Below are 22613 nucleotides of genomic sequence, written 5' to 3'. Positions count from 1 at the left end.
ATCACCAACTGCATTCCTTTTGGCGTGATGTTCTCAAAACTCCTTTCCTGAAGCGAAGTCCTCCAAGTTATATTTACCAATGATCGTAAATATCACCTGATTATCATTATCACCTGATGAAGGAGCGTCGCTCCGAAAGCTAGTGCTTCCAATTCAACCTGTTGGACTATAACCTGGTGTTGTGTGATTTTTAAGATCGTAAATAAGGTCGAGAATGGGACAATTTGAATTCCTTTTGTTTAAAACACTAATTTAAAATGTGAACACAATCGGGAAAGTAGGCTCGAAACAACGTTTTATTGATGTAAAGTTATTTTTTTCACATTAAACTCATAGTCACCAGATGATTCTGGTCGCAAATGGCTTTCGCAGTTCCATGGTTGTCAAATTTCCATAACTGTTACATTTAGAGAACTATCAAATTTACATAACTGTAATAAACGGTGTTTACCAACTTTAGAAATCTAAACAAGAGACTGACCGCATCCTGGTTACAAATCTCATTTTACACAGCAGCTCACCTTTTAAAATGCAAAAGCCAAAGGACACACTTACATGTTCTTTCTATTGAAATTGTGTTGCTGTAAATATACCATGGGTCCGTTAACAAATAACACCAGAATTCAGGGAGCCGATGTACTCCGCGGGTGGGAATGAAAAGAATATTTGCGAAACTCGGTTATTTGAAGTTTGGTGAATGTGGATTGTATCAGGCTGGCTGCGTTTGGTATATAAACCAAAGATCTTCGTAGGTTGGCGAGCCCGGCGAGTAATCGTCAACATGCGGCTCGTCTTATACCTGAGCGTGTTCTGGCTCACTGTGGGGCACTGTGAGAAACTGTTTCATAATCGCGATTACTCGGACATCTCCCCATCCTCACAACACCAGGCACGTCCCGTCGGGAACCAAGCTGCGGCTGAGGTAGGAAAGCACAGCTGAACGTTTATTATTGGTGAAACTCGTGAATTGTGGAATGTGGTATATTGGTTTATTACGAACCCACTCAGATGTATTTGAGGAGATGGTGCTGTCATGTCTAATTGGAATACCATTCCCCTGGGATCTGAACAACCTTTGTCTATTCTTTAGGACAGGGTTTTGGATCAGATATGTTGATGTGGCGTGGCTGAATTGAGGGAGAAATGTGAATGTGGCTGCAGTTTCAGGCGATTGAGAATGGTGTAAAATGCAACGTGAACCAATACCCTCCGAGTTTTACACACCAGTGCTGACCAAGAGTCATTGACCTAAGACACTTGTCGTCCACAGATTCTGCTTATCGAGAATTTCCAGCATTTTCTCATTCGCATGCTTACCTGTTAAACTTCGGTACGACATGTTTATTGAATTTGGGAAAATATTTTGTTTTTTTAAATTCAAGGAATACCTGCGTAAATATGGATGGACAGATCAAATAAACTGGGAGAACATTCAACGCCAGAAAACTGAGAACTCTGCAGATGAACACCGAGCTCCGCAAGATTGGTTGGATCGTATCAAGGAAGGCTCCTCAGCTTCCAAACAATGGCAACAATCTCAAGCTGAGTCCACGACAACCTCTGCTTACATTGAAGCTTTAAAACAGTTCCAGAAGGCCAACGGGATCCCGGTGACTGGAGAGCTAAACAAAGCCACCCAGGAAGCTATGAACAAACCGCGATGTGGGGTCCCCGATAGAGTAGTGTCTGAAAGTGCTTTGCTGGATAATGAGACACACGATATTCTCAACCAAACCTCTGATTTCAACAAAACAACTGATACCAATGGTGGTACCAACATGATTGGAACCTCCAAAGTTCGCAAGAAGCGTTTTTTAGAGATACTGCTTTCTCCCAGTCAGAGAGAGGTGCCTGTTGGCCCGGACTTGTTTAATAGAGCACCGAAAATGGCCTTTTCTAAAGCCAAACTTACGTGGCGCCTGATGGGAGAAGGTTATAGCAACCAACTCTCTGTTGAAGAACAGAGACATGTGCTCAGAATGGCTTTTAGAATGTGGAGTGAAGTAATTCCTCTAGAGTTTGAAGAAGACAACCATTCTCCTGCATCAATGGTTGACATCAAACTTGGCTTTGGGACAGGTAATGTTGATATACATGTCCCATTTAACAACTACAGACTAGTTAACTTCATTAACCCAAGGAGAGAAAATATGCTAACTTTTGTGTGTCAATAAAATAAAGATTTGAACAAACAATTATGTGAGGTTTGATACTTTGCCGTGGAAAAGTGTTTTCTTAGTATACATCAATTGTAGTCCAACTGATCAGCACTAACGTATGAAGCATGATCATTTTTGCTCTAGGTCGACATATGGGCTGCACACGAACATTTGATGGCAATGGACAGGAATTTGCTCATGCTTGGCAATTTGGTGACATTCATTTTGACGATGATGACCATTTTACAACACCAAACAATGGGAATGGAATTAGCCTACTGAAGGTAAGAATCATCACCAGCATTTCTGAACCTTACTTATTTTTATGTTTCACTTTCTGTGTTTATGGTTAAATTTGTAACAGATCAATTCCAAACTTCTTGAACTGTAATATTTCAGAGAATATTTGTTGTAATATCCTTAAATTTCACAATTTTCTCTCATTTTGAAAACTGTGGTTTGAGTGGCAGATCATGTTTAAATGGCATTGCTATAGTATAGTTATTTAACACTGGTGCCTACCCTTACAGTAGTACAAAGAAAGAGGTGGAAATATTTTGCTGTGCATTCACACCGTTTTGAGTCACAGCAGGTTTGTTTTTATTTTGTGTCAACACTTCATGTATTTTAAATTACTTGTGGCAATATCCCAAAAAAATGGAACCAGATTGTGGAAAATAGCAAAAGTGATGAAGAAACTTACATATACAAATCTATGTTTGTAGCATAACTAATAGGATTGGTGAGCTGCAAAGTCAAGCTGAGACAAAAGATTGTGATGTGGTCAAGAATTGATGCTTAATAATGGTAGTTGCCACATCTTCAGGAAAAGTAGGGAAACAAAGAGTGAAAAGTGTATGTTATTATTGATTAAAGAGTGATATTACAGTTCAAAGCGGAAAGAATACACTAGGTAGTTCTAGGCCTGAGTCTATTTGTCTCAGTGTTAGGAAGCAAAGTATTTGTGGATGGATGTTTTACAGGTTGGGAGGGGCATCTAGCAGTGTTCCTAAAAGTCAAGTTTAGATCTGCTGCTCTTTTCAATTCTAATAAATAATCTACACTCAGATGCATTATAATGTTTCAGGTAATACAACGTTTAGCAATATTATAGATAATGCTAAGCATAGTTCTGGACTTCAGGATGACAAGCAAAATAGTGAATTGAGCAGAAGTGTGGCAAATGATGTTTAGTGCAGATAAATGTTAAATGATTTGGGAGAACTAATATTGAAACATAGATTTTGTTTCGAAAACTGCAAATAGCAGTTGGAGGCAGTTCAGAGAAGATTCATTTGGATGATCCTTAGTATGGAAGGATTTCTTATGAACAAAAGCTAAATAGGTTGGAACTCTACTTATTGGGCTTTAGAAGATTGAGAGGTTTGAGAGGTGATCTCATTGCAATGTATAGAATTCTTAAGGGGCCTGACAGGGTGAATGCTGAGAGGACATTAGATTAGAAGGCATAGCTCAGCATAAAAGGATGTCAATTTAAGACTGAGATGAGGAATTTCTTCTCTCAGAATGTTGAGTGTCTTCGGAACTACTTGCCACATGAAGCTGGGGATGCAGAGTACTTGTGTATACTTAAGGCTGAGATAGGGAGATTCTTCATCAATAGGCGAATCAAGGGTTGTGGAGAAAACAGAAAGTGGACGTGAAGAGTGTTGGATGAACCGTGATCATACTGAATGCTCCTGTTCCTATTTCTTATGATGTTATAACCATGATATATAGAAATGCTTAAAGATGGCAGGGCAGGTTGATAAGATGACTAAACAAAAAAAAAATTTGTTTGTAAGTAGAGGTAAAAAGAATTCATGAATCACTTAAATAAAAACAATATACTATCAATGTTGAAGTCTTAAATAAAAATAAAAAATGCTGGAGAAACCCCACAGATCTGGCAGTCTGTGAGAGTGAATCAAGTTAATGTTTTGAGTCCAATGTGACAAAAATGCTTCAAAGAAGAGTCATATTAGACTTTCAACATTAACTGTTTGTTTCCACAGATGCTGCCAAACCCATTGATCTTCCCAAACATTTTGTTTTTATTTTGTCATTTTTTAGGATTTAGCAGGTGTCCTGTGGACAATTAAGAGCAAGAGGATAGAGGGGATGCGTGCTAGCTGTGAGCAGAGGCTGAAGAGTCAAGATAGTTCTCCTTGGAGCAGTGAAATTTGAATGAAAATTTGAAGATGAAAAGTTTTGTATGTGTTAACACAGGAGGGAGGCCGATAAAACAAACTCTTTTATCTTCCACCTTCTGTTAACAAGCAGTGGTCTTTCCCCCCCTTCCCCCAACCCCCTTTCTGAAGGGGAATGTGGTGTATTTCTCCCAAAGCCCCTGCTGGTGAAGTCTGATTTTAAAGTAACCCACAACAAATTTTCTTGAGCATGGTTTGTTCATGCATTCGAACCCAGGGATGATTGTTACAACCCGTGCACTAACAAACAAGCAAACAAAGAAGCAAAAGGAACAGGAGTTTACAATTGAGAATAACTTAAAAATCAAAGACATGAATATTCATTCACAAGGTTGGCCAAGTCCAGTAAGTTATTGACCAGTTGACTGAAGGTGAGGTGTTAAAGAATTTCTTCAAAGGTGGTGAGGGTGTGTCAAGATATGTAAAGAGGGAATCAGTTTACTTTGCAGGCAAGTACATTTTTTTTTCCTCAGAGAAACAAGTTTTCAGGAAATTTACTTGGATTGAGGCTGGCTTAGACATTAGCCTGGAATCTCATGTTAAGTTTGATTCTTAGCAGATTGAGGTAAGAATGGGGAGGAACACAAACATCACAATTAAATTTTTCAGAGACCAGAGGAGGTTAGTCATGTGACAAGCCCATTAGGATTCAGTTTCTTCTTATCAATTTGTTTTTACCCTCTGGTGTGCTCTACCAGCACCACTAATCCAGAATCAAGAATCTATTGTTCATCTTAGGAAATAGATGATGCTTTAGTGCTCCACAAGTAAAAAAACGGTTTGATGATTCTAACTTTTTTGTTTTCCTTTGCTACTGGAGAGTATTACTGTTGTTCTTTTGTGTTTGTGACTGTCGTATCCAGTCAAATGAAAGGGCAGAAGATGCCAAGAGGATAAATGTATAAACCCTGGTTTGATCATTGCTATTAGAATTTTCCAGAATTGTAGTTAACTTGCATCATATAATTGCTAGACTCTGCCAATGTCCACTTTTAAAATTGGATAATATAGCTTTAAAAAAACAACAACTAATGATCTGTTTTCAGGACTTGCAGGCCTGACAATAGACATAGAATAGCTCTTCCCACCCATGTGAATCAATAACCAGAGGTCAGAGTGTTAAAATCAGAGCCTGAAGATCTAGAGAGATGAGGAGAAGTATTTCAATTTGGAGTTAATGGACTGGTTCTTGAAAAGGCAGTGCAAGTTGATTCTTTAAATAACTTGTAAAAGGAAGTTGAATAGGTACTGGAGGATGAGGAACATAGGTGGTTGTAGAGCTGTGGACTGAAGCAACAAGCCTCTTCAAACAGTCAGCACAGAATAATTTAAATACCTTTTTCTCCACTGTAGGTTTCAATGCAGTGGAAGACTGGATGGCAATTTTAAACAGCCTCTCTAGGGAGAGTGCAGGCAAGCTAGATCTGCTTGCCAGCAGGTACAATAGACAATAGACAATAGATGCAGGAGTAGGCCATTCTGCCCTTCAAGCCAGCACCGCCATTCAATATGATCATGGCTATCATTCCTAATCAGTATCCTGTTCCAGCCTTATCTCCATACCCCTTGACTCCACTATCTTTAAGAGCTCTATCCAATTCTTTCTTAAAAGAATCCAGAGACTGGGCCTCCACTGCCCTCTGGGGCAGAGCATTCCACACAGCCACCACTCTCTGGGTGAAGTAGTTTCTCCTCATCTCTGTCCTAAATGGTCTACCCCGTATTTTTAAGTTGTGTCCTCTGGTTTGGCACTCCCCCATCAACGGAAATATGTTCCCTCCTGCCAGAGTGTCCAGTCCTTTCATAATCCTATACGTTTCAATCAGATCCCCTCTCAGTCTTCTAAACTCAAGGGTATACAAGCCCAGTCGCTTCAGTCTTTCTGTGTAAAGCAATCCTGCCATTCCAGGAATTGACCTCGTGAACCTACGCTGCACTCCCTCAATAGCCAGAATGGATGTCAAAATTAGAAAATAGAATTTCCCTCTTATGCCAGATTGGTAAAGCCAGTTGTAGTATCTTCACTGTCAAGTGTTTGAAACAGTTAACAAAACAGTTCAAGGACTTTCTTGAAATAAACAAAAACAAAGTGCTGAAGAATTGCAGGTGTTTTGAGCATCTATGAGAAGAGAAATAGAGTTAACCGTTTGTAAATACATTGGAATATTAACTGTTTCTCTCTGCACAGATACTACCAGATCTGCTGAGTTTCTCCAGATCTTCTCTGTTTCCGATCAAAGGCACCTATTGTCCTTGCTTTTGCTGAAAGCATTTCTTGCTTAAACTTACCTATATATTCTGGGTTTTAACACTATTAATAATTTGAAAGCATACAAAACTAATGGTCCTTGTTTCAGCATGGTAATCTAACCAACATTGGAACACAAAGGATGCAGATGTACTATGGAGTTGACTAGTCATTCTTTGGTTAGCTTATTTCATGGCATATTTCAATTTGCCCAAATGTATAGGTGGCTGTCCATGAATTAGGACATGTACTGGGTTTACCTCATATCTACAGAATGGGCTCAGTGATGCAGCCCAGCTACATTCCACAAGATTCGATGTTTGAGCTGGATTGGCTTGACAGGAAAGCGATTCAGCAACTCTATGGTAAGAGCAAAACACCCAAATTTAAAAATTTCAGTAATATCTAATGAATATTTTAATTACCTGTAACACATTAAAGACATTTTCTTAATATTACAGGCTGCCATCAATCAAATCCAGTATCAATAAAAAATAAATAATCAATTACAATAATATTGCAGGTGGAAAATAACATTGAGGCATGCTTTTAGAATGATTTGGTCCAACAAAATAGAACCTTCTACAGCTTAGTCTCTCCCTAGTTTGTCGGTAAAGCAATTTGCAATGAAATTCTTGTAGAACTGCATCTTTAGGTTGTTTGTCAATGAAAGATCTGAGCTTTCAGAAGAGTTGATTAAACAATTCATTTCTAGGCTAAGAAACTGAGGGACGAATCTGGAGACCTTTAAAATTTAAAAAGCAAGTTTTGTTATTTTGACAATGTACAAATTTCACCTCTTTTCCATAAATGCTTAAAAATATAGATACTAAGTCAAAGGAGGTACTAATTGGGATGGCCAACGCTTTGGTCAAAGGGTTTCTTAATTAAAGAGTTTCTTAAATGAGATACAGTGGTGACATAGTGGAGAGGCCTAATCCTCACCCCTCCAATACAGTACTTGTAACATCTTGCTTCACAACAGCAATTCGGAACTAAATAATCTCCTTGGAAAGACAAAACAATTTAAGAAAAATACTGAGAAATTCCTCTAGCAGCCTTTAGCAATGAGAATCTGTCCACAAGACCATTATTTATTATACTCAATACATAATTTACCTTCTGTATGCTGAGATTTCTGACCAAAATTAACCCAACACTCCCTTTGCAATGAGTGAAACAATAGCAATTTGTTCCAGAACGTGAACGTTTTTTGAGAAAGGTTGCACCTCCAAACATCTAGCTCTCATGCAACGTAAATGCCCCCCACTTCTCTCTAACCAGTCTAATTGTAATAATCTATCTTAATAAAAACAAGCTAGTGCAAAAAGTTGATCCACCAAGTGACTAATGTCAGGAAATCAAACGAAAATGCAGCCAAACTGAAGGAACAAAGAATGTGGCCTGGATATTTGAGTGTAAAAAGCTGCAAATTAAGTGTTGACTCATCCAGATGAGCAAAAGGAGGGATTTTGCATTCAGTGCATTCGGAGTTGGAGTTATTTTTGGATCCAAAATCCCTAATTTCACAGATGCTGACAGAACCATGTGACTTGCTTGCCATCACAAATACAACATTCTAAAATATAAGAGTCATAATTTCTGAACTTTATTTTACAATGGCAATAGATTTGACTCAGATCATTCTTTTTAGGTGTATGCAAAAGTCCTTTCGACACAGTGTTTGACTGGATTCATAGCGAGAAGAATGAATATGGGGAGACAATAATTCAATTTAACACATACTTCTTCAGAAATAACTTGTATTGGCTTTATGAAAATCGTAACAATCGAACACGCTATGGAGATCCCATTCCACTCTCAGTTGGTTGGCAAGGAATCCCAAGTAGTGGCATTAATGCTTTTGTACATATATGGACATGGACAAGAGATGCCATCTATTTCTTCAAAGGTGATTCAGTCATCAACAAATTTTATACCAGTTAATTAATGAGATGTTAATTTTAATATCTACTTTTACTGTTTTACAGGTACTCAATTTTGGCGATATGACAATGAAAATGATCAAGCATACACGGAGGATGCAGAGGGAAAGAAATATCCCAAATTAATATCTGAAGGTTTTCCAGGTGTTCAAGGTCCAATTGATACTGCTTTTTACAATAAAAGGGACCAAAACATATATTTCTTCAAAAGTTCAAATGTAAGTTTTTTTGTGTCCTTGGGATGTGGGCAACATTGCTGGAATTGGCAGTATGAACCATTAGGCCACCTTTGTGCCAAATTCTGCTACCATTTGAAATTGCTCGAATAATGCTATTTTGGGAAAACCCTCACTAAATGCACTACTGAAGATTACTATCTAAACTAATTACAGACTACACTCAAAAACAATTAAGTCAAAATGTTATTTCAATAAGATTGGAATTCCTTGTGTTGAATGTCAAAATGTTTTGAAATTCTTACATTTATGCAGTTCTCTACAACCACATTTAGAATGGAAACTGACTATACATCCTCTTCACATTGTTCCCTAATTTCCTTTCCTGTCACTCCTCTGTCCCACCATTGGAACTTTAATTCATGTATTTGTAACTTACAGGCTTGACTCTTTCATTGCACGCCTGACTTCCCTTCTTCAAATCTCTGCAAACTTAGGCTCATTCAGAACCCTGATGGCCAGATCGTAACACATGGTAAATCCTGTTAACCATTATTGCTGCTTGCTGCTCTATATTGGTTTCTATCCATCAATCTATTTTTAAAATTCTAATTTTCTTGTTCAAAACACTCCAAGGCTTTACCCTTCCTCATTCCTGTGACCTCCTCCAACCCTCAAAGGACTTCAGATTCCTTCAATACTAACTTTTTCTGCATGTCCTCTTCTCATTGCCTCATCATTGGAAGCCTCGCTGAACAGAATATGAAAATAATGTTTATCAGCACAAATTGAATCAGTTACACCACTTGCCTCCAACATACAATAGCTAAAAGTCAATTGGAGTATAAGGAGCTTGGGTAGCTACAAATTAAAAACCATTAAAAAAAAGTTAAGGCACAGCAGGCATGGGGTGGATTTAACACCTGACTGCCCCCTTTTCAATGGTTATGTTCACATTTGGGTGTATGAGTACTTCCACGTGGAGTCCACAGGCTCACTAGACCTTTCATCACCAGTGGGCTTTGCAGGCACCAGGGTGCATCATATCCCAGACTAACAATTTGATTCGAGTTTGCCAAGTTTGTTAATATGCTGACCCTTTTGTTACAGAAGCTGTTTAAGGCATTTATTTATTTAAAGAGCAGAAGTTTAAGGCTGACACTTAAAAGATAAATGACCCTTTTGATGGTCATTTGCTGCAACTCTCATCAGTCAACTGCTTAAGTATACAATTGAAGCTGCATGATTGTAGTTTTAGTTTGTTTACCTTTTTAGCTTTTCCTCAATGTAATTTTGTGTCATCTCTATACCGAGGAAGTGGTGGAGGCTAGTAGAATTGCAACATTTATAAGGCGTCGGATGGGTGTATGAATAGGAAGGGTTTGGAGGGATATGGACTGGGTGCTGGCAAATGGGAATAGATTGGGTTGGGCTATCTGGTCAGCATGGACAAGTTGGACCGAAGGGTCTGTTTTTGTGCTGGACATCTCTATGTCTCTATCATAGGGTCTTGGGAGTATGTAATTTACCTTATTCTCTGTTGTTCCTGTTTAAATCTCATTAGTCAAGGTCATAGACTTGGCCCTCATGCATCAGATTATTAAATGCTCTAATAGATGAAAAATTAAGATAAACAAGGGAGCTTGACAGGATCTGTTTAAATTCTAATGCCTAGGCCTCTTGTGGTACAATGTTGGTGTCCCTAACTCTGAGTCGGGTGTCTAGGTTCAAGTCTCACCAGTGTCATAACTCTGAACAGGCCATTAAAAAAAATTCTTATGCCGTTTATCTTGGTTTGGCTAGAAGAACTTAATATTTGAAAACATCTGTACGTACAGGATTAGTGCATTATTGCACTCTTGCATGATGTAGTGTTTCATAGGTGCAAATAGACCAATAAATGCTGATTTCACTAGTGACTCAACTGGTCACTTATCAGTGACAATTTTTCATTATAAAATTTCAGTCAACACATTTCATCAGACCATAATTCTTTTTCTTAAAGGACCATTTTAATTCGTAAAACAGATTTTAAAAAAAACAAGCAGGAGACAGTATTTTAAGATTTGATGGTAACTTTAAGATTTATTTGAAAATAATTTGATAATGATGACTGAGCCTTTGAGGGGAAGAGTTTTTTTTTTAAGGCTTGTCCAATGATTTTTCATCTAATTATGGTTCAGGGATACTGGATTACTTTGGAAACAAAAAAAGTGATGCTTTTGTACACCTGAAATGGACACTTCTCAAGTCTTACTGCATTCATTTTCTTTATAGGTGATCACTTTCAATGTGAATACTAACCAGATTAATGGATATCCAAAAAGAATTATAGACGTATTTCCACCAGTTGTACAGAATGATCATCCCATTGAAAATCTGAATGCTGCGTACTACTCATACCACTACCAGTCCATATTTTTCTTCAAAAGTAATTTCTTTTGGAAAGTGGTCAATGACTGGGATAAAAAGCAGAACCCATTATTGCCAATAAATGGTCTAATGCCTAAGAAAAATATATCAGATCAGTGGTTTGATATTTGTGATGTCCATTATTCAATGCTGAATAAGAATTAAAAATTGCTGCAAATGTTTTCACAAACTGGAAACCTGTGAAAAGTGGTTAAGGCATATATGACAAAGGCGGTTTTGCATTGCAAATGCACAATTAGCCTGCTTTTTACATTTAATGCTACAAGATTTTATCCCAGGCATATGCAAAATCATGTGACTAGAAATTAAAAGTTGAAACCATCTGTAGTAAAGTTGTGCCACACTGTTGGTAATTCCATAGATAAAGACTTTTATATTTGTTAAATCATAATACATTAAGGCTAACGTATTTATAACACTGTGAAAACAGTGGACAAGTAAACAAATGTAGTCAAACTAATTAATTTGTTTTCCATGTAAGTACTACATACAAATTTGTTTTCTAATTCAAACTGTCTTGACATTTCACTGCCTGTTCTAGCTTACATATTTGTTTGGTATCACTGTACATAGACTTCAATTGACAACAAACTGCATGACGGGTTGTTTCATATTTTATTATATTGTTTAAAAATGTCACATCGTATTAGTTTGTGTCTATTAGCAGCAAGAAAAAACCCAAACAATTCTCCCAAACAATTTGTATTTCTGAGTAAACTCTGCAGAGCTCTCATATACAGATAATATGCACTTATTGAACAGGAAACATGAAAAATCTGACTTTTTAACTATAAAAATTACAAAAGAATTTCAGATCTTGCAACACTTTTGCAATAAACTATAAATAAAGTAACCAGCTTGTTCATTTAACTTCCAACATTTTTAATATGGCTTGTGTTATCCTGTGAAACCGAGTGATCTTCCACTTAACATTTTTTTTTAAAGCTGACAAATTTTGAGATGGATTCATAAAGAGCTGTTTTCACTGAATAAAATTCTCCAATTCGGCCCAAAATACAGTGGAAACTTCATAGAAAACCAAGGGAATAAAACCTGACCTAAACAAAACTATCAGAATCTTCATTTGGTACTAGTTATCAGGCACACTAGTCCCAGATTCTACATGTGCTTCTATATTTTCCCATTCTTCACACTTCTTAAATTGACAGTACATGAAGTAATTTCTAAATTCAATCCTGATTTTTAGAAAAGAATGTTGCATTCCAAATTACCTGGTGAACACTGCACACTTTTTCAACGTATATACACAATTGTAGTTACAAACTTTACATGTTAGCAAAAGTCCTGCAATGCTATTATGTAATATACAAACTGTACATCTTGAAAAGCAGACATTCATTTGTGATTTTAGAGAAGATTTGTAGCTCAGGTTATGGATCAGGTTGTACATTTGCTCACTGAGTTGGTAGATGTGTTGTCTGAAGTTTCATCACCATGCGAGGTAACATCAGTGAACTGCTGATGAAGGCTTCATTGATGAAACATGGTGACGAAACAAATGAGAACAAATCTACCAGCTCAGCGAGCAAACTTACAACCAGACATTCATTTATTGAATTTTATTTATCAAAACACAATCTGCTTGTGTAACTGTAAACATTTAACCTTCTGACCAAAGAGTGTGTTATCATGTGTAACACCTTTTTCCCCCAATCATTTGCAACAGCAATGAAAGTTAAATAATTTTAAAATAATTCTGAAGCAAGTGTACTCCTTTATTTCACAAAACTATCAGTACTAATGACCAAAATGAAAATTGTGCACATAAATAGCTGCTTATTTCCTGCCTTACATCCTCTTTGAATGTCAATAAAAAAGCCTATGACGACAAACCATTCAGGCTAAGGCTGATAAGAGGCAAGTAAAATTTGTGTCACAAAAGTACCATTGACAATTTCAATGAGCCTCACTACTTCATGGCACTGAATGCCGTTAACACAGTCAAGTTCTTCATTCTCAACATCATGGGAATCATTTTTAACCAAAAACTCAACTGGACAATCTATATAAACATCTTAAATAAATCAGAGGCTGGGTATTCTACAAAGAATGATTTACCTCCTGACTTCCCAAACCCGTCTCAGGGCTAAATGATACAATTCACTGTCCAATTGCCTATGTACACATAGCTGCAACAGTTGATGATCTTAACACCATACATCAAATTCCACATGGTCAGCAATTCATCTCCTATATGAAATGTGCACCCACCTTCAATTCCAGCATTATGTTCTATCTATGCAATGCACTGTAGGAAACTGCAAAGATATCTTTGCCTTTCTCCCAAAGCTGATGACCTCCAATTAGAAAGTCAAAGTCTTCAGGTGCACAGGACTATCAACTCCCAAGTTTTATTTATATAAGTTTAGATATTCCCATTCCTTCACTGTTGCTGGATCAAAAATGCCCTCCGTATTGTGGCAGCAATTGCATCACACCAACTGCAGTATTGCCTTCTTAATAACAAGTAGTAATTGGCAATAAATTATGATTTTCCCAGCAATTCCCACATTTTAAGAAATTTAAAGAACCATCCTGATATTCATCAACTAGTCATGAATGCAGATATTCAAAAATGTTAATTCACCTTTTTCCTTGAAAGTAGCTCCACGGTACTGGTTTCCACTTGATTCATCGACAGATTGGTTTAAAAGCAAATAAATCTTTACTATCCGTACATTGCCACCAAGAGAAACATGCTAGCTTAGTTATTAATATATGAATATTTTGTTTAATAAGCAACTAAAATGCAACTTGCTACTTGTACCAATTTATGAAACACTGCTTTGCGAGTTAAGGGCTTAAAAATCCATTAATATATCTACTTCCATTCATTAATCAACATCTGAAGAGGGTCATTCATTTTGATAGTATTTACAATGTAAACAATTATGTACGTATTGCATGTAGAAACTCACTGACAAACCTTTGAGTACAAGGTGCACACATATTGTAATTCACAATATTTGAAGAACAATTTCATTTCAACAAAAAACAGTTTATTTCGGTTAGCAATTTTCTCTTTCTCTTGATGGCAGTGACACATGTTGTGAGACAGGTCTCCTCAGTTCCTCATCAAATGGCCATTCTTCAAGTGGAGGTAGAATGTCTGAAGAAACTATTCAAATCTGAAGTACTAAAGTCTTTACCGGACATTGCATTTCTTCCATTTCTGAGAAGGGTAACTGAAAAGCTATTGAAAATAGGGACAGTGAATGTTATTCCTCCTCTCACCTCAGGGATAATATAGGTACCAGCAACAGCTTTACTGACAGCCTGATGGAAATGGGTTACTCACAACAGGATCTGAACCTGGGAACTTCTTGCCTGTGTGTCAATATGACATTCATGGGTAAACTAAATTATTGCTACAAAGACAGTTTAAATTGGGACCAGTCATTTGTTGAAGTACTGTCCACACCGATAACTCCAATGATTTAAGATTTATGTATCTTGAGTGATAAATGCCTTTTGAATTTTGCTAATTTGCCTTTAAACAGGTTACTTGAACTATCATTGTTCAACGATCATCTTAGCAAAAATAAATTCAAATTTTATAATGGGCCTCTGAGTACAACAATGGGAGAAACAACTGATGATCACACAGATCCAGTCTCATCAATTGATGATCTAGATGATAAATGTTTCAGTAAACTCAGTATCAATTCGACTCTCTGTATTAGAGGGATGTCCTTATCTGCTGTTGCCCGCAACAATGTTGAATAAGCATGCTTGTAGTTTTTCAACAGTATTCGATCATCACCAACACCACTGTAAAAACACAAAACAATGTCATTACTTTAAGCTAAAATTAGTACAGAATTTGACAAATTGAGCTTGATCCAAATCGCTCTTAACTACAATGAAGCCCACAATAAGCTAACAACCATCTTCAACTGAAATACCACTTGTATCTAAGTTTGCATTTTGATTAACAGCAGCAACAATAGAACTACTGTAGACAAAATTAAAGAGTTAGATTTTGCCTCTGACAAGAATACACGTATAAGACAGAGAGCATAGTTCACTTACGAGTTATTCATAAACACAAGTTCCTCACTCTCCATTCAGAGACAATAAAAACCTCCTCACATTTTAGTCCTAAAGATACTTAAATTGACAGAACAAAATACCATCATACATACTCACTCCACGTTGGAACATAAGGTGAGGAATTCACTTTGGTACTGATAGAATGGCATAATCATTTTAAAAGGCACAAAACTTATTACTATCAGAAGAAATTAGAAGGAATACAGAATAGCACATAGGTACAGCAAGCATTAAAGGAAGGGAATTGGTATTTTATCTTTTATCGTAAAGGAATTGGAGTGCAAGAATAAGAAAGTCTTGCTACAATGTCACAATTGTGGGTCAAATGGTCAAATTTATGCAACAGTCTGCCTGGGAACATAACTCTTCCTCTTTAACTCAATAAAATGCAGTATCCCAGGAACATAATATGAGAATGAAACCACAAAACTCCATGCTTTTGAACAAAGAATAATAAACTTAAATATACATTGCATTAGAACATTAATACAATCAACAGTACATGTATAACTTCCATTTGAACAACCATAACTAATATGTGGTAAATATGGGTAATAGACTGTGATTGAACACCACAAAGACCAAATCTAATGGTAAATGTGATCAAGACAGATCCCACAAATTTCTCAGTAATTTCCCCCAGATAGCTATGACATGATGGATCAACAAATCTCATTAAACTTTATAAGGATCATAATTTTTCATTTTGGGCAACCCGGTTTGTAATTTCCTTCCAGAATAATTCGGTCATGGACTGCATTAATAACTGCTCTTGTTCTAGTTAATCACCTTTTTCTGGATCTAAGCTGCCCCTGGACTCAAACTCCATTCCAGTACTCATGCACAACAATTTCAGCACTTAACTGATAGCTAGCTTCACCAGGCTAAAATTGCCCCTATGTTTTATCAGAATTCCAATCTTGTTCTGTTGCATCAGGTAAATGCTGCCTTGTAAGCTCTTCAACTTCCAATTTCTCAGTTACACTGAAGTATTATGCTCACAGGATACGCCCAAACCAGTCACTGCTTTCCCTATACAGTACCAGTGATGCTCTCACCCTTGCAGCTGCCCAGCACTACTCAGTTCTGATTTAGCTGCCTAACTCCTAGAATTTGTTCCTGAATATTCATTATTCAGCTGCTCTCAACTCTTCACTATATCCCATAAACAGAATTTGTGTAGTTCGGCTGCCACATCAGCAGTACATTAACATATAAAAAAAACAAGAACAGTAAGCCATTTAGTACTTTGATCCTGCTCCACTATTCAATATAACCATAGTTAATCATCCTATTCAATACCCTGTTCTTGCTTTCTATCAATACCTTATGATCCTCTTAGCCCCAAGAATCATATGCACACCATTCTTGAAAACATTTAACGTTTTGGCTTCAAAGACTTTTTGTGGCAAATTATTCACAAGCTCATCAGTCTCTGGGTGAAGAAATTTCTCCTTAGTCTAAAATGGCCTACCCCATTTCTTTAGAGTGACCCTGATCTTGGGCACCACGCTCATCAGAAAAATCCTTACCATGTTCATCAGAAAACCCTTCCCATGTTTACTGTATCTTGTCCTGTTAGAATTTAGTAGGTTTCTGTGAGATCCTACCTCATTATTCTAGACTCCAGAGATCAAAGTCCTAATCAATCCAGACTCTTTTCATAAGTCAGTTCTGCTATTCCAAGAATCAATCTGGTAAACCTTTGCTGTATTCCCTCTACAGCTTGAGCATCCTTCCTAAGATAAGGAAACTAAAGCTGCACACAGTACTCCATGGTGTGGTCTCACCAAGGTCCTGTACAATTGCAACAAAACATCCCTACTTCTGTACTTGAATATGCTCGCTATGAAGGCAAACACATCATTTGTCTTCTTCACTGCCTGCTGCACCTACATATTTACTTCCAGCAACCAGTATAGAAGGACACTCCAATCTCTTTGTAACTCCCCCTTTCCCAACCTTATTGCCATTCAAATAATCTGCCTTTCTGTGTTTGCTTCACTTCACATTTATCCACATTATATTTTATCTGCCATGCATTCACCTATTCAATCTATCCAAATCACACTGAAGCATCTCTGGATTCTCCTCAGTTCATCTGTCTACCCAGCTTTGTGTTGTTTGCAATCTTGAAGCTATTACATTTAGTTCCCTCAACTAAATCTAGGCACTGATTCCTGCAGTATCCCACTAGTCACTGGCTGTCACTCAAAACGACTAATTTACTCCTGCTCTATTTCCTGTTTGTCAATCAGTTCACTATCCAAATCAGTACACTACCCCAATTCCATGCACTTTAATTTTACATGCTAATCTATGTGGGACCTTATCAAAAGCCTCTCAATGTCCAAGTGAACCAGATCCAGTGTCTTGCTCTCATCAACTCTACGAATTACATCCTCAAAAAAATTCCATAGATATGTCAAGTATGATTTTCTTTTCATAAGTCCATGCTGACTCTGAAAGACCCTGTCACTATATTGCAAGTGCTCTGCTATTAAATCTTTTATAATGGACTTTGTCATTTTCCCCACTACCAGTGTCATGACAACTGGTCGATAATTCCCCTGATTTCTCTCTACCCCTTTTTATATAAAAAAGTGGGGTTACATTAGTTACTCTCCAAACCATAAGAACTGTTCGAGTCTATAGAATCTTGAAAGGTGACCACCAATGCATCCACTATTTCTAGGGACACTTCCTTAAGTACTCTGGGATGTAAATTATCAGGCCCTGGAACTTCTCTGTTTTAATCCCATTTAACAGCAGCATTCCTAACTTCAAGTCTGCACCTTTCTGTCTCTCATCCTTATTCACTTCCTGCAACCCCTGAACTCTTCTGTGGAGACCCTCAAAAAGTGTTTTGAAAGACCTATTTAAAATTTTAAGTAAGCACCACCCTGATTGCTGGGTAGAACAGTGTTTTTTTGAATGTTGCAATTCAGAGATTGATGGCTTCTGAGCATAAAAAATGCTTACAAAAGGGATAATTACAATTGTACAGAGTTTGGCTTAGACCACACCTTGAGTACAATGTTCAGTTTTGATCTTTATATCCAAGGAATATACTCGCCTTAGAGATGGTATGGTGAAGTTTCCCTAGGTTATTTCCTAAGAGAGTATTGTCTTATGAGAAAAGGCTCAGTAAATTAGGCATATGCTCTTTGGAGTTTAGAAGATTGCGGGGTGATCACATTGTAGCATTAAAGATTCTGATGGGGGCTTGACAGAGAAGACACAGAAGTTGTTTCCTCTGGCAGATGAACTGGAAAACAAGAACATGGCTTCAGGATAAGGATTAATCAATCATTCAGGAATGAGATGAGGAGAAATTGAATCTTTAGAATTTTCTATTGATGTGCCTTTTTTGAATGTAATTAGGGCTCAGGTATTTGGTGTCCTTGAGCATTAAGTGAAATGGAGAGCAAGCATGAAAGTGGAGTTAACGTAGAAGATTAGCGATGATCACACTGAATGGTGGAGCAAGCTCAAGTGACAGTATGGTCTATTCCTGCTACTATTTCTTGTATTTTATGTTCTCATACACACAAACAATTGTGTTGTGCACGAAACATACACAAACATACCTAGGGAAATTGGCAAAAAGTGGTAATTTGATAAATAAAGAAAGGACTGCATTGCATTACCTGCTTTTCTTTTTAGAGGTCAGTAGTTTGATAAGTTGAAACAACAGGAAAGAAAATCGAGCTTCAAAAATGTTGACAAGATTTATGATCTCTTCTTCATTCAAGCTGGAGGAATCATTTTCAGGCATTTTGCCATCATGGCATGCTTGACAATTTCCTTGCTAATATTAATATGAAAAAGAGAAATTTTAAACTTGAGATGACTTCTGAACATTCATGACAATTCAAATTTTCAATGTCTATTATCTCTCCATGATGGATTTAAGATAATTTGACAAATGTCCATACACAATAAACAGAGAACATGGCCATATTAGCTAACTTTTTGGTAAAAAAGTTTTGGTGTCAGGTCAAAACCAATCCGTTGTAGTCAAAACATCTGGCCCCTTTCTTAGCTATGGAGTTGTTGACAGAGTGGGATAGTGAAAATTGAAACAGAATAAGCCTAACGCATGCTTCCTGATTCGTCCCCAGAGATCCCTTTTTGAAAAGCTAATGACAAGGTGGTTTTCAAAGCACTGATTTCCTGAAGTATGCTATAATGTACATTAGTGGAACAAGTATTAAACCCACAGGGTGAAAACAGACAACAGGCAACAGACAACAGGTTGCCTTCCCATATTGTCAACACAGGTGTTTCCTGAACATCCCATCAAATAAAGGTGAGCAACAATCCCAAAATGTTAGCTTGGCCAGGCTCCTCCAGCAGCAGTTGAAGTATAACAGCTGCACTTTCATAAGCTTGGGCACCTCTGTATCTCTGGCCATAAGGGACCTCAATAAACAGTAGTGAGGTCCCTCAGCTCTGCTGAAGACATTGAGCAGCACCTCAGTAGTGGAGCTCAATCAAAATCTATGAGAGTAACTAAATACGATACAGAACTCGAAACCAAAATCAACACTAGCAATGCATTTGTTGTTTCTTCTCTGGTCAGGACTGTTAAAAATTTACTAATTAAGAGGGTGGGCTTAATGGTTTCAATTCATTTTATGCAAAATCAAGGGAGTGGTAATGTTAAATTACCTTTGCAACTTCTCAAGAGATTATACAAGTTACCAAAAGTACTCATCCATTAACTGCTCCCTGCCCAGACAGCTCTCCTTCTCTTATTTCTCTATAAACAATCAATTATTCTTCATCTGAAGCAGCTTTCTTTTTGATGCTATATCTTTTTCAAAACCTGACTCTTCACATTGCAAGCTGTGCAGAATGCAGCAAAATAAATGTGACCTACATTGTCTGGACTACATTTTAAGGAGCCTCCACACCAACAGAAGTACTGAATCTTTACTTCAAAACTCTTATGATCTGCTTTATCCTGCTCCGTGGTTCTTACACTGTTATGACATTTTTCAGAATTAGAGGACTGTCATTAGCCAATGTGGGGTGATTATCACCTGTGTTCCTGCAACCATCTGACATTTATGAATGGGTGAAAAAGTGAAGGAAAATTGATAAGTGTCCCAGATGAAGCTATCTTGGATTCTGCCAATAATAAAAAAAGTGCTTTCTAGTTTTATCACAGACCAACTGAACAATTATGCTATGAAAGACCTTACTATGTTTTTAATAACTTCAACACTGCCATGCTTTTATCGGTCAGAATCCAGGCTCCAGAATTCCCTTCCTAAATCTGTCTGGCTCCCTACTGGATTTTTGCCTTTTGACAATCAAAAAATACTCAAGGATGGTTAGGGGAATGAAATCAGAAATGAGCAAATTTGAACCTTAGTGGTGTAGAGATCCTGCACTCTATCACTAAGGTCCTAATGACGTCAGTGCTATAGACAAGTGCCATTGAAATTAAATGCATCAGTTTTACTCAGCTTGTTTGTCAATAGAGCAAACCCACTCAATTAAAATCCTGGTGCCCAGATGGCATCATCAGACTGAAATTGAATATATAATTTATACAACGTGGATATCGAAGAAAACTCATCATAATCATGCAATTGTTTCATGATAAGATTAGTCAAAGTCTTGAGTGGGTGGGGTTCTGAAACAGCTCTATTCCCGATGAAAGGCTTTTGCCTGAAATGTCGATTTTCCTGCTCCTTGGATGCTGCCCGACCTGCTGTGCTTTTCCAGCACCACTCTAATCTAGACTCTGGTTTCCAGCATCTGCAGTCCTTGTTTTTACCGGGGTTCTGAAACAGGCTACCTTTCAAAAGCTACCTGATAGTAACTATTCATCTCAAGATAAACTGCACTTTGATGACAGTATTAAATTCATTACATGAATACTTCAATGTCAAAACTAGACTGTCCAGTGAAATACTTGCTCTACACTTTGTAGTTGACTGCAATATCACTGCCTACTCTGCAATAGATTTGTAAGCCAGACTGAATACCTCCAATAATACATTGAATAAACATGGCCCGCTCGAGTATTACCAAACCAAAACTTGTATCAGACCACACTAGGTTAGTTAAATATCCCTCCTTCCAAACCTTTTGAAGGAGAGAATCTGAAATGAAACACAATAATCATGTCATCACTAAGTTCCAAAAGCAGATCAATCCAGATGCAGAATAAAACCCACCCTTTCTCCTTGGTCTCCATCCTGATTTCAGAGAAGCAGCAGGAAGATATTTGCTTTTCTTACATCTGTTTTATTTTAGCAGCTCTTAAACAATATTATTATTTGTGATCAACTGAGCATCATCAACTAAACATACTAAAGCGATTTCACCAAGGGATGCTTTGACTGGCTGAGGGAAGATCTACCTTATCTTTACCTACAACCATTTCATTGATTTGAAATGATTTGACCTCAGTGGAAAACAAACCTTGCTAGCTTCTGTATCATTTTTCCTTCCTTCCCTTCCCCTACTAAAATAATTGGAAAACATTTACCAGTGCTTGCATGCAGGAAAGTTCACTCTGGATAAGCAGAAATGGATATTCTGAGTTGATGATTATATCCAGCGCTCCTGAAAGAGTCTTCAGTTTTGATACATTGCTGTTTTGATCTACAAAGCAAGGAAAGTAAATTTCACTATTTTATAGTTTTATTTTAACAGGAACGTTACAACAAAATAGAAATAAGTTTTGAATAAGCTTGTTAGTTTGTAGTTTGCAATTTTCTTGACCACAGTGCCTACCAGAAATTAAAACTTAAACAAACACTGAAAAGTGAGCAGCTTACATTTTAAAATTAATCAAAAATGGTTTATTGCTCAAAAAGCAAACTAGGAAACACTTGCACAGCAATCTTCCTGCAATAGTTCCCAAGTTATTCTGCTTGCTAATATGGAGGAAAAAAAAAAGCCTGAGTGGAAATATTTGGGGTGAAAAGTGATTTCACTCAAACTTTTAAAGAACCTGCGTCCCAGGTGTGGAATACAGTGAATAGCAAGCAGATAAGCCCAGGAGCTGTACAGACCTTGAGGTGGTTTAAAATGAAACTCAATTTTTCAAATGCACTAATACTAACACAAACATTTGCAAGATGATTCTTTTTAGAAATGTAATCCACCACTGTAACACCAATCTAAATAGAAATTGTGTTTCTTTTTAAAAAGTCATTTTCAATAATTATTGATGCGATTTAATTTGGTCGAAAATGGCAGTGATTTAGAATGTTTTTTTCTTTTGCATTTTCAGCTGAATTTACCAAACCACTACAAAACCCAATATATATTTTTCAAAACAAAAGTTTTCTTAATATAAAAGTGTATTTAAAAACAGCAGTTAATGAAGGATATTTTGCAAA

The 22613-nt window shown here is 37.1% G+C and overlaps 2 protein-coding genes across 4 annotated transcripts in view; one reads left to right on the top strand and one right to left on the bottom strand.

Annotated features, from left to right (window-relative positions):
- Positions 1-423: 423 nt before the first annotated feature.
- Positions 424-11809, top strand: mmp21 (matrix metallopeptidase 21). 2 transcript variants are annotated; one of them, XM_072557573.1, is made up of 7 exons: positions 424-922; positions 1383-2079; positions 2304-2443; positions 6841-6982; positions 8272-8529; positions 8609-8781; positions 11017-11809. In XM_072557573.1, exons 1-7 carry the CDS (start codon positions 698-700, stop codon positions 11314-11316), a joined length of 1935 nt encoding a protein of 644 aa, XP_072413674.1. In that variant the 5' UTR covers positions 424-697; the 3' UTR covers positions 11317-11809. The 2 variants fall into 2 exon arrangements, with proteins under 2 accessions (XP_072413674.1, XP_072413675.1); XM_072557574.1 differs by lacking the exon at positions 8272-8529.
- edrf1 (erythroid differentiation regulatory factor 1) overlaps positions 11772-22613 on the bottom strand; it is a 66647-nt gene continuing 55805 nt past the window's right edge. The window contains exons 23-26 of one of the 2 annotated variants that reach the window (XR_011954690.1): positions 21755-21870; positions 18897-19057; positions 18323-18514; positions 14860-14964 (exon numbers count right to left, since the gene is read on the bottom strand). Coding sequence is in view for 1 of the 2 variants with exons in the window: in XM_072557566.1 (XP_072413667.1) it covers positions 14793-14964; positions 18897-19057; positions 21755-21870 (449 nt within the window). In the remaining variant the exon portion in view is untranslated. Of the gene's footprint in view, positions 14965-18322; positions 18515-18896; positions 19058-21754; positions 21871-22613 lie in introns of both variants that reach the window. The other variant, XM_072557566.1, reaches the window with a different exon arrangement.

This window comes from Chiloscyllium punctatum, chromosome 38, assembly GCF_047496795.1.
Source record: "Chiloscyllium punctatum isolate Juve2018m chromosome 38, sChiPun1.3, whole genome shotgun sequence".
NCBI lineage: Eukaryota > Metazoa > Chordata > Chondrichthyes > Orectolobiformes > Hemiscylliidae > Chiloscyllium > Chiloscyllium punctatum.
This window is presented reverse-complemented; position numbering and strand designations above follow the sequence as displayed.

Coding starts and splice junctions, on each gene's coding strand:
- mmp21 (XM_072557573.1), top strand. CDS start 698: ATGTGGATTGTATCAGGCTGGCTGCGTTTGGTATATAAACCAAAGATC. Junction 2,444..6,840: donor ATGGAATTAGCCTACTGAAG/GTAAGAATCATC, acceptor CCAAATGTATAG/GTGGCTGTCCATGAATTAGG. Junction 6,983..8,271: donor AGCGATTCAGCAACTCTATG/GTAAGAGCAAAA, acceptor CATTCTTTTTAG/GTGTATGCAAAAGTCCTTTC.